Raw genomic sequence first — 11189 nt, forward strand, 5'->3', positions numbered from 1 at the left:
TTGTCTTTTTTGGTCTGCAGCCAGAAAATGAGGAGAAGTCTCTTGTCTATGATAACATCGGGGCCAATGTCTGCATGGGGGACCACAAGGTAACACAAGGGGGCTCTGTGCATGCGTGTGGCTTTACGTGGATGAGTTTGATGCTGTGACAAATCCTAGCCAGGTTGAGGGTGAAATTCAATCATGTAAAATGTGATAAAATGTGCAACTCAATGTGCTTTACATGATTAAAAGCAATTCAAAATAAAGACAAAAAAATAAGAGCTTCAAAACATTTTAAAACTAAGAAGAAATATTGCGCTGTATATGCGATATACAGATATACAGCGCAAGAAATATCATTTAAAAGTGGAAATTCTCTGAAATACTCAATCATAAGCATGAGGAAAAAGCATGAGGAAAAAAAGGTTAAAGTTTTTAACCTGGATTTAAAAACATTTACTCTTGGTGTTGACTCCTGTCGGCAACTTATTCCATTTGTGAGCAGCATAGCAGCTAAAAGCTGCTTCACCATGTTTGCTTTGGACTCTGTTATTTGACCTGAGTCTGCAGCTCTCAGAGCCCTACTGGGTTTATATTCCACGAGCATTTGTTTCATATGTTCAGGACCTAAACCATTTAATAGCAAAACTTTGAAGTCTATTCTCAAGCTGACTGGGAGCCAGTGACGAGACATTACAATTGGAGTAATCCTATCCTCTTTGTTTGCTTTTGTACGCTGTGCGGGAACCCATTGAATGTTCTTTTTTCTTGTTTCACAAAAACAGAAAAAAAACATCTCGGTAGGTAGATGTCCTTGTGTATCCTGTGAGGGAAATTGTCACTGCAGCAATATTCACACATACACAGTAAATAACGATATATGTACAACCAACAAGAAAGTAAATGGGTCATTTTCAAATAATGTGGTTAATAATGGTGAAGACACGTTTCAATTTTCAATTCCAATTTAGCAAAAAAAAAAATGTAATTCCGCTGCCTTGTTTGATATGGGTAAATGTCTCTCATGCTGAAACACACATGCTTGAAGTCCTATTTTCAAAATGTTATTGATGGTTTAGAATTTTAGCCCATAATATTTAAGAAAATCAAGAAAATAAATAGATTAATTTCATTACACTCCAGTGCAGATGTAATCTTAACAAGATTTCTTAAACTTATATGGGAAAAATCATAAACAATGATAACAACTTCATTTTTGCTACAGCTTTGTTGACAGAACCTATTGACAGAGCAAATGGCGGTGGCCCACTGAAATACACTTCATGCAGAACGCTGAAGACAAAAGTGCTTCACAGTTTCATAGCATGTCCATCCATCCATCCATTTTCTGAGCCGCTTCTCCTCACTAGGGTCGCGGGCGTGCTGGAGCCTATCCCAGCTGTCATCGGGCAGGAGGCGGGGTACACCCTGAACTGGTTGCCAGCCAATCGCAGGGCACATAGAAACAAACAACCATTCGCACTCACAGTCATGCCTATGGGCAATTTAGAGTCTCCAATTAATGCATGTTTTTGGGATGTGGGAGGAAAGCGGAGTGCCCGGAGAAAACCCACGCAGGCACGGGGAGAACATGCAAACTCCAGACAGGCGGGGCCGGGGATTGAACCCGGGTCCTCAGAACTGTGAGGCTGACGCTCTAACCAGTCGTCCACCGTGCCATAGCATAGCATAGCATGTGCATGTGAGTTGCACAATTTCCATGTGTTGCCCTTCAAACTCTGCAGATACAAGTGCATAAAGGAGCTTAACTATATATTGAACGCATTACACGCTTGTCTTTATGCATTCAAAATAATGGTAAAGACATGCAATTGTCCTGAAACTTTCACAAATTCATACATACCTCTGAAATAACCACCTGTTTTGCTGTCTGCTATTTGTGGTAATGCAAAATGGCTGCTTCCAGTGGCATTAAGGGTAAAAGCAGCTTGAGTGACGTGGAAGAACCAAAAAAAAGGAACTCTTAAGACACAAGAGGCTATATTTTTTTATTTTATTTTTTATTTTTTTTATTGTGTTTTTTTTTAGCTTCCATGGAAAAAGAATACAAGAGGAGAAAATTCCTTGATATCTAAAAGTAGAATTAGCATCTTCAGAAAACATGGCCCACACAAAGGTGAAGACATTTTGGCATTAAAAGTGTGAAAAATACTACATTACAACATCCATCCATTTTCTTGACCGCTTCTCCTCACTAGGGTCACGGGCTGCTGGAGCCTATCCCAGCTATCTTCGGGCGGGAGGTGGGGTACACCCTGAACTGGTCGCCAGCCAATCGCAGGGCACATGTTTTTGGGATGTGGGAGGAAACCCGAGTGCACAGAGAAAACCCACGCAGGCACGGGGAGAACATGCAAACTCCACACAGGCGGGGACGGGGATTGAACCCCGGTCCTCAGAACTGTGAGGCAGATGTGCTAAGCAGTCGCTGCCACATTACAACATTTGTTGTTTTTTTTTTTCTTAGAAACAATTGTTACCTTTTAAACAATAACTGCCAATATATATATATATATATATATATAGAGAGAGAGAGAGATAGAGAGAGAGAGAGAGAGAGAGAGAGATAATGAATAGATTTTCATAATGAAATTCAGTGGAGTATGTCTTTACCATTGTTGATCAAATTCTATGAAAATGACCCACATAGGAATTACAAACAAATGCTATTTTTCTTGTAAATTGTAAATTGCTCATCGGTTCTCCATGGAAGGGAATTTGAATAAACCACCGATCACCAGGGCAATAAACGGATGCTCTCAAAAGTAGTTGGCACAGCAACAACAAAAAAACGATGAAAAAGAACTAAAAAATAACTTTTGAACTTTTTCTCTCATTTTGGTGAACTACCGAAAGACTTTAGGTAGTGTTTAAATGAGATCCAAGATAGTATTGAACGAGCTGCCATGTTTGTGTGATGGCGCACATGATGATGCCCGTCTTCTGCCGTGTTTTCCTCTAATAGCTCAAGGACTTGAGGTGGCACACACGTCTTCGCCGTGACTCGTTTCATGAGCTCTTCAATAGTGATTTTCAGATATATGTCATGTTAACAAATGTATTGCAGAGGAGCGCGGGGCCCTGCTGTTAAACAGTGTCGCTTCAGTGTGTGCCGCGTCAGACAGCGGCTCTCGCTCTGAACGAGAGGCGCCTTAAGTCAGGTCTTTCATGGTTACTCGTGTGACATAGGCGCTGACGTGTGTGTGCGAGGTGACCTCAGCCCGCAGGCACATACTGCGGCGGGCCCTCACCTCGCAGCCGCACACTGGTGCTGAAATCACAGCTGGCTATGTTTAAAGAAAAAAAAAAAAAAAAAAAAGAAATGTCCCATATTGTTAGCGCAAGGGCTCCAAAACACACGGCCCTGGTATGTGAGTTTAACCTCTGTGTCACACAGGCAACGAGAGCTTCCACTTGTCAAGCTGGGCATTAATAATAAAGTCTTCAGGAACTGCTTTCTTCTGGTGCCGTCTGAATGTTTCTTTTTTACATATATTCCTCTTCTAACTACGATTTGTCTCTCTCTCCTACCAGCCTGTCTTCCTGTCCTTCCGAATAACAGCGGGGGCAGGTAAACGTAATGCAAATAAGCACAAGTGTTGTGTGGTGCAGTGATGTCGTGGTAAATATTCTTTTTATTTGTATTTCTTACAATTACTCAGCATTGTTTGATTTGATTTCTGAATCCTTTGTCACGCGTCACAAATCAAATTTGAGGAGTCTTGTTTCGATGCACACTGTGGACAAATGTTTTAGGACACGGGCTGTAGGAATTGTAAAGAATGAAGACAAAGTCTGGATTTCATAAATTCAATTTGTATGAGTCACTAATTGTCCGAGTATTTTATTGATCATCAAGCTGGCATACAATATGGTGGCAAACACCTTTTTGATTCATGTTTGCAGTAAAATAAATATTTATCATTAGGTTATGTACAGCATATGTTAGGGCTGGGCAATTATGGAACAAATAACAATCATGACAATTTTTATTGATATTGAAATAACAGTTAATGAACAAGATTATTCATTCATTTCAAAACTTAATATTTATTCAACTACCAAAACTCAAAGAACCACAAAATACATTGGTAACAAGTAGAATAATCATATATTAAAAAATAGCAATACAAAACAATCGATAAATAAATACAGTACCTCCTGTGCAGACCTCGGCCTCTTACGGACAGTGTGGCACACGCAGGGAGATACACATTACGAAGTTACATTACGACAAAAAGTAGAAAAAGAAAGTTGCCATATCACTTTATTAATTTAATGCGTTTTTCACAGATTAGAAAGAATTATATGCATGTGATTATTGTTATATTACCTGTCTGTATGTGTTACTACAGCGTTTGTGTGTAAATAGTTTTTGAAGATATAACCGTCGCGTGACTTCTAATGCTAATCTTTGCTAGCCCATCAATACGGTTTTCTATTGAGTGATAGCATTAAGTTGGCAATCTTTATGAAACGAAGTATGTCTTGTATTGAAATATACAGTACAAGGTGTGTAATTCTTTGCGTTGTGTTTTGAGTTCTATATTACACACCAAATGGGGCATCAAACAGCTAAAAAGCACGCTCAGGGAAGGCAGAATAACATAGGGCACACGCTTGCTGCAAGCAACTCAGGTGCATTCAGGGTTTTTTTTTTTTTTTGGTTTTTTTTTAACAACGCAGGAACTTGCATACATACCGCACATTAATGATTTTTCTTCAATTATAATGGTTTTATGATCATGAAAAGCCCAAATCGAAGTCGTGATTTGATTTTGATGAATCGCCTAGCCCTAGTATATGTCAATATTTTTGTATTACATCCTTCCATCCATTTCCAAAACGACTTAACCTCACTTGGGTCACGGCTGAGCTGGAGCCTATCCCAGCTGACTTTTGGTGAGAGGCGGGTTACACCCTGGACTGGTCACCAGCCAATCCCAGGACATACAGACCATTCATACTCACATAAATACCTTTGGACAATTTTGAGTCTTCAGTTAACCTAACATGCACGTTTTTGCAATGTGGGAGAAACCCACGCAAGCACAGCGAGACCATGCAGAAGGCCGGAGCCCGAATTCGAACCCCCGATCTCACAACTGTGAGGCGGATGTGCTAAACACACACACCATGCTGTTATGGCAATACATACAGTGGGTACGGAAAGTGTTCAGACCCCCTTATATTTTTCACTCTTTCTTATATTGCAGCCATTTGTTAAAATCATTTAAGTTCATTTTTTTTCCTCATTAATGTTCACACAATTTCTGCAGATTTATTAAAAAATAAAAACTGAAATATCACACAGCCATAAGTATTCAGACCCTTTGCTGTGACACTCATATATTTAACTCGGGTGCTGTCCATTTCTTCTGATCTTCCTTCCGATGGCTCTACACCGTCATTGGAGTCCAGCTGTGTTTGATTATACTGATTGGACTTGATTAGGAAAGCCACACACCTGTCTATGTAAGACCTTACAGCTCACAGTGCATGTCAGAGCAAATGAGAATCATGAGGTCAAAGGAACTGCCTGAAGAGCTCAGAGACAGACTTGTGGCAGGGCATAGATCTGGCCTACAAAAAAAGATTCTGCTGCACTTAAGGTTCCTAAGAGCACAGTGGCCTCCATAATCCTGAAATGGGCGATCAAAACCCTTCCTAGAGCTGGACGTCCGGCCAAACTGAGCTATCAGGGGAGAAGAGCCTTGGTGAGAGAGGTAAAGAAGAACCCAAAGATGACTGTGGTTGAGCTCCAGAGATGCATTCGGGGGATGGGAGACCTCTCCTCAGTGCAAGACACATGAAAGCCCGCATGGAGTTTGCTAAAAAAAAAAAAAACACTTGTACTCCAAGATGATGAGAAATAAGATTCTCTGGTCTGATGAGACCAAGATCGAAATTGTTGGCCTTAATTCTAAGCGGCATGTGTGGAGAAAACCAGGCACTGCTCATCACCTGTCCAATACAGTCCCAACAGTGAAGCATGGTGGTGGCAGCATCATGCTGTGGGGATGTTTTTCAGCTGCAGGGACAGGCAGACTGGTTGCAATCGAAGGAAAGATGAATGCGGCCAAGTACGGGGATATCCTGGACGAAAACCTTTTCCGGAGTGCACAGAACCTCAGACTGGGCCGAAGGTTCACCTTCCAAAAAGACAATGACCCTAAGCACACAGCTAAAATACCAAAGGAGTGGCTTCAGAACAACTCTGTGACTGTTTTTTAATGGCCCAGCCAGAGCCCTGACTCAAACCCAATTGAGCATCTCCGGAAAGACCTGAAAATGGCTGCCCACCGACGTTTACCATCCAAACTGACAGAACTGGAGAGGATCTGCGAGGAGGAATGCCAGACATCCCCAAATCCAGGTGTGAAAACTTGTACCATCATTCCCAAAAAGACTCATGGCTGTATTCGCTCAAAAGGTCCTTCGACTAAATCCTGAGCAAAGGGTCTGAATACTTACGGCTGTGTGATATTTCAGTTTTTCTTTTTTAATAAATCTGCAAAGATTCCGACAAATTCCGTTTTATTCTGTCAGTAGGGGGTGCTGTGTGTACATTAATGAGGAAAATAAATGAACTTAAATGATTTTAGCAAATGGCTGCAATATAACAAAGAGCGAAAAATGTAAAGGGGTCTGAATATGTTCCGTACCCACTGTAATAAATGTTCATGAGTTTGGGAAATAGGGAGGAAGAAAATGTCTCGTTTCGGCTTGTCTTGAGCTAAAAGCTTTGGAGAAAATTCTGGTGTGGGTTCGTCACCTTCCACTTCCTGCGACTGGCTGGCGACCAATCCAGGGTGTACCCTGCCTCTCGCCAAAAAGATAGGCTCCTGCTCACCCTAATGAGGTCAAATGCTATCGAAAATGGATGCCATAGAAAATGGACTTCCGCAGTTTCAGGAAGGAGTTGATAATTTTGCGAGTTTAAGAGCTTGCGTGAAGTGAGAGGACACACTTCAAAACTGATTCCACCTCAAATAAGAGTCATGACCTAAAAGGTAACTTTTAATCATTTTCACTCGTTTTAAGCAAAATTTCACTTGGAATAAGTAGAGAATGTGATATTGTTATGAGGGGAAAAAAACGTAGTACGTTGACATTTTTTTTTTTTCGACTTATTTCAAGTAACAATTAGCTTGGAACAAGTGAAAATGGTCTCAAAACAAGTAACTTTTTAGTTGATGAGTCTTATTTTAAGTGTGAAGTAATCCCTTATTTCGAACCACCTGCAATAGGTGCAATCTGACGAACATTGCCCACATATTTTTCATTGATGCATATTTTAAAGCTGTATGAACCTCCCCAGACTCTTATTAATCTTTCCATTACCCCTATTAACGTGCCATACTCTTAGAAGCGCTTTCTCTGGTCTTAAAAACCTTTTAAACTCTTAAACATACAGTAATGCACAGTAGTACTGCACACTATGCACATTTTATTCCCTGGAATATGTGTTTTAATTATATATATATATATATTTTTTTTAAACTGTTTTAATATTTCAGGCAAGGAAGCATTTATTTTACCACCCAAAAAGTTCAGCATATCCTCAAAATCCCGTGATATGAATATGAAAATGCAATAGGTGAACCGCGACATCGCACTGTAATCAGATTAGTTTTGACTAGCAATAGGACAAATATTCCTGGCAAGATTTTGCAGTGCGCTCTTATGAGACGAGAGCCGCAATGTTTGTGTTAGTTCTTCCCAAAGGGGTTTGAAGGGGTTACTCTCCAATTCTTCCACACCACACTCCCAACTGTTCCCTTCAATTTAAAAGCATAGACTTCATTGGTCACAAGGTCTTTGGTAAGGTCAGGACTTTAAAATTCGACCAGCCAAACCAGAGGTGTGTTCCAATACTTTTGTCCAAATCGTCGAAGCGCTCACGCATCACGTTTGCGAATTGCTTAAAATGCTGGAGTCATTTTAAGACGTTTACTCACAAACTTGAGCTTCGGTGTGGATTCAAAAATGTCGGCTTTTAATGTATACTTTTGTGTGTTGTGCTTAAAACACATCTCGTCTTTCACCCCACAGGAAATTGATGCCAAAGGAGGGGAGAATATATTCGGTGAAGCGCCTCTGTGAGAACACATGGAGAGACACGCACGCACGCACGCACACACACACACACACACACATTTGAAGACACGCGTGCAAACACATCCATGCACATCTACTTTGCACAAGCGTACACTTAAGAAGAACCTGGCCAAACTTTTCCAGCAGTGCTGAGCAGCTGTCCTCACAGCTCATTCGATTAAAAGCACGTCGTTTTGCCTCTCCATAAAACACTTATTGAAAATGTGGACCAGCACCCGAGGGTGTGAGGGCCGGGCTCCAGACAAGACACACATCGCTGACCTCACCGTTGCCATGCAACCACCTCACACGCCGCCCCTCGAAGAAAGAAAAAGAAGAGGATGGACGGATGGGACGGGCCTAATTCTTGCCAAAACTCTAATCGAAAAATCAGTCGTGCTACACATAATTGCCATTTTTTTTTTGGTGGTCTGCCTTTTTGTCTACACAGTATGTCAGGTGTTTTAAAGGAAAAAAAAAAAAAGTGCAATGCAAAACGCATATCTATATGGATAGGTTAATTTGTACGTTGGACTGTTTAAAATTAGGCATGTTGCTGGTTTTAGTGCTCTTCTTGGTTTGGAATATCTTTTCAGTTTATTTTAGCCATTTTATATAAATATAACGTGTGATTTGTTTTGTTTGTTTGTTTGTTTTTCCTCTCCCCATTGCCATACCTGACCACATCATTTGAGTTTTGTTTTATATACTGTATTTTTTAAAGCGATATAATTTATAATTCTTGTGTTTTGGAGATCCTTGCAGCCATGATGACCTTTGAGTAACAGCGAGAAAGTGTCCAGCCAGTGATTAATTCCTTTCCAAGAATGTTTTAAAGCAGTGCCATATAGACCATGCAAAGTGTATAAGAGTTTATATATAGCACACTCACATATTGCATTATTGTCATTCTTACTCTAATTTATTTTTACTTAATAATAATATGGTTCTGAATGTAATTTTAGGTAGGCGTGGGTGTTCTTTTGTCAATTTTGTTACTGCTGTTATGGTGCCAAGTACACACAAATGAAGCGTGAAAATTATGTTTAAAGCAAAAAAAAAAAAAAAAGTAAATGCAAGAAAAGACCAAGAAAAAGAATTTGATTTTATTTGTGTTCAATGTAGCCTGCAACAGTCTTCAGTGCAAAAAAAAAAAAAAAAAAAGCGTTATATGTGACTGGCTATTTTGTTTTTATTTGAATTTATTACACTACACGTATTAAGTCATTAGATCGATCCTCTGTGATTTTTTTTTTTCTGTTTAAATCACTGCATGTGGTAATTTTGTGCCTGCTGCAGTTTGTTTTGATATGGATTGTTAAGCAAACAGGTAAGGGGGGGGACACTTTTTTTGTTTTTTTTTTAAACCTGCTGCTCATTGTGAATTTACTGTAGGAATATAAGCCGCAGTTTTCCTTCACTCCATTTTACAGTATAAAAGCAAATAGAGATTTTATTCCAGCCCCTGTGGATCGCCTCATGGCCAACAGGTGATGCACTTGTCAAGCAATAAACAACATTCGAGCTCACTCTATGCCTCATTGGTCTCTTTCAAGATTCAGTGCTGTTTATTCCACAATTACATTTCATGAAAATGATCGATTTCAATTTAAGCTCCGTTTCACAAGTCATTTAAAAAAGTAAAAGTAAAAAAAAAAAAAAAATAGTTTTGCATAGTTATGAATATCTTATTTATGCCAAATGTTATAATGTTGACAAATCACAAAATGTAGTTATACCGATATTTTTTTAGGGTTATAAAATGTTGGCTTTAATTTTTGTTTCGTGTATGTATGTATCATCACACCCGTCTAAAATTTGAGATGTCTGTTTTCTTCTTGGTCCAAAAAAGGTTTTAAATTTACAATTAAGGAGAAAGTTGCAGTACCCCAGAAGAAAAAGGGGGGTCGCATTACCACAAGGCCTTTATCCGTTCAACGGAAACGATTGCAAATTTATAAACCTGCCTCTTCAGTATGCTTTACTTTCAGTTGTATTTCAACTGCATAAAAGGCTCTCAATCAAGAATTAAGTTCTAATGTAATACATATATTTCAAGTTTTTCCAAAAATTATTTTCATGATATTTCTGCAAGGTCATAACTTGCTTTTTGTCGAATTATTATTATAAAATGGATGGCGGTTCCTTAATCGAGTATATTATGAGTGACATTTTCCCAAGTCATTAAAATGAAACTCATGAATCAATCAGTATTAAATAATGAACAATTTTAAAAAAAACAATGAAAACATACTTCAGTTTTAAACGACCTATTAACAATAATGACATTTCACGAATTTATCTTTAATTTATATTAAACCCATACATTAAGACAAAACGTGATAAAACAAATGCTTGTTAAATAATTTATTCATAATACAAAGTGTTTGTCTTTCTCTATAACCTCCCCGGAAGCAATAATACTTTTTAAAAGCAACACCAAAAAATAAAAACAAAAAAAAAAATAAAAAAAAGCTCCAATTTTCTATCGCGATGTCTGGTAAGGTCAAAACAAAAATGTAGTGTCAATTCCTTTTTTTTTTTTTTTTTTTTTTCTTTTTTTTAACACTTTCTATTTACAGCATTTTGAAGTGTGCGACTGAAAAAGAAGTTCAAATGAAGCAGTGGCTGTTTAAGCGCGTCAGGGCTGCACGGAGGAAGGAAATAAGTCTTTTTGTGTGTGGGGTTTTTTTTTTTTTCCCTCCCCGCTGCTCCCAACAACATAAGTTATTCTGTAAAAAATATATACAATACAATCTCCTGCATACTTTGTCGTCGACAATCCGTTTTCGTTATCTTTGCGTCGCCTTTTAGGACGGCGGATACCCTGCTTCAACTGAGCTTTGAAAGCGTCACAGCCCGTTCACACCTGACATGTGAAACATTGGTGATGAATCCGGATCGGGAAAACTACAACAACAACAAAAAAAAAAAAAAAAAAAAAAAAAATATCCATCCATCCATTTTCTTGATAGCGCTTGTCGTTGGGGTCAGGGGTGAGCCGGGGTACACTCTGGAATGGTCGCCAGCCAATCACGAGACAAACATGACATTGTCATTCACACGGGACAATTTCAGATTCTTCA

At 39.1% G+C, this 11189-nt stretch overlaps 1 protein-coding gene across 3 annotated transcripts in view; it reads left to right on the plus strand.

The window, feature by feature from the left end:
* The window catches only part of LOC133410026 (inositol polyphosphate-5-phosphatase A-like), a 205403-nt gene extending 196201 nt beyond the window's left edge, over positions 1 to 9202 (plus strand). For 2 of the 3 annotated variants that reach the window (XM_061690722.1, XM_061690723.1), the window contains exons 15-17: positions 21 to 89; positions 3538 to 3625; positions 8059 to 9202. In XM_061690722.1, the coding sequence (XP_061546706.1) occupies positions 21 to 89; positions 3538 to 3618 (150 nt within the window). In that variant the 3' untranslated portion in view covers positions 3619 to 3625; positions 8059 to 9202. The remainder of the gene's footprint in view (positions 1 to 20; positions 90 to 3537; positions 3626 to 8058) is intronic. The other variant, XM_061690724.1, reaches the window with a different exon arrangement.
* The last annotated feature ends 1987 nt before the right edge of the window (positions 9203 to 11189 follow it).

Source organism: Phycodurus eques, chromosome 11 (genome assembly GCF_024500275.1).
Source record: "Phycodurus eques isolate BA_2022a chromosome 11, UOR_Pequ_1.1, whole genome shotgun sequence".
NCBI classification, from domain to species: domain Eukaryota; kingdom Metazoa; phylum Chordata; class Actinopteri; order Syngnathiformes; family Syngnathidae; genus Phycodurus; species Phycodurus eques.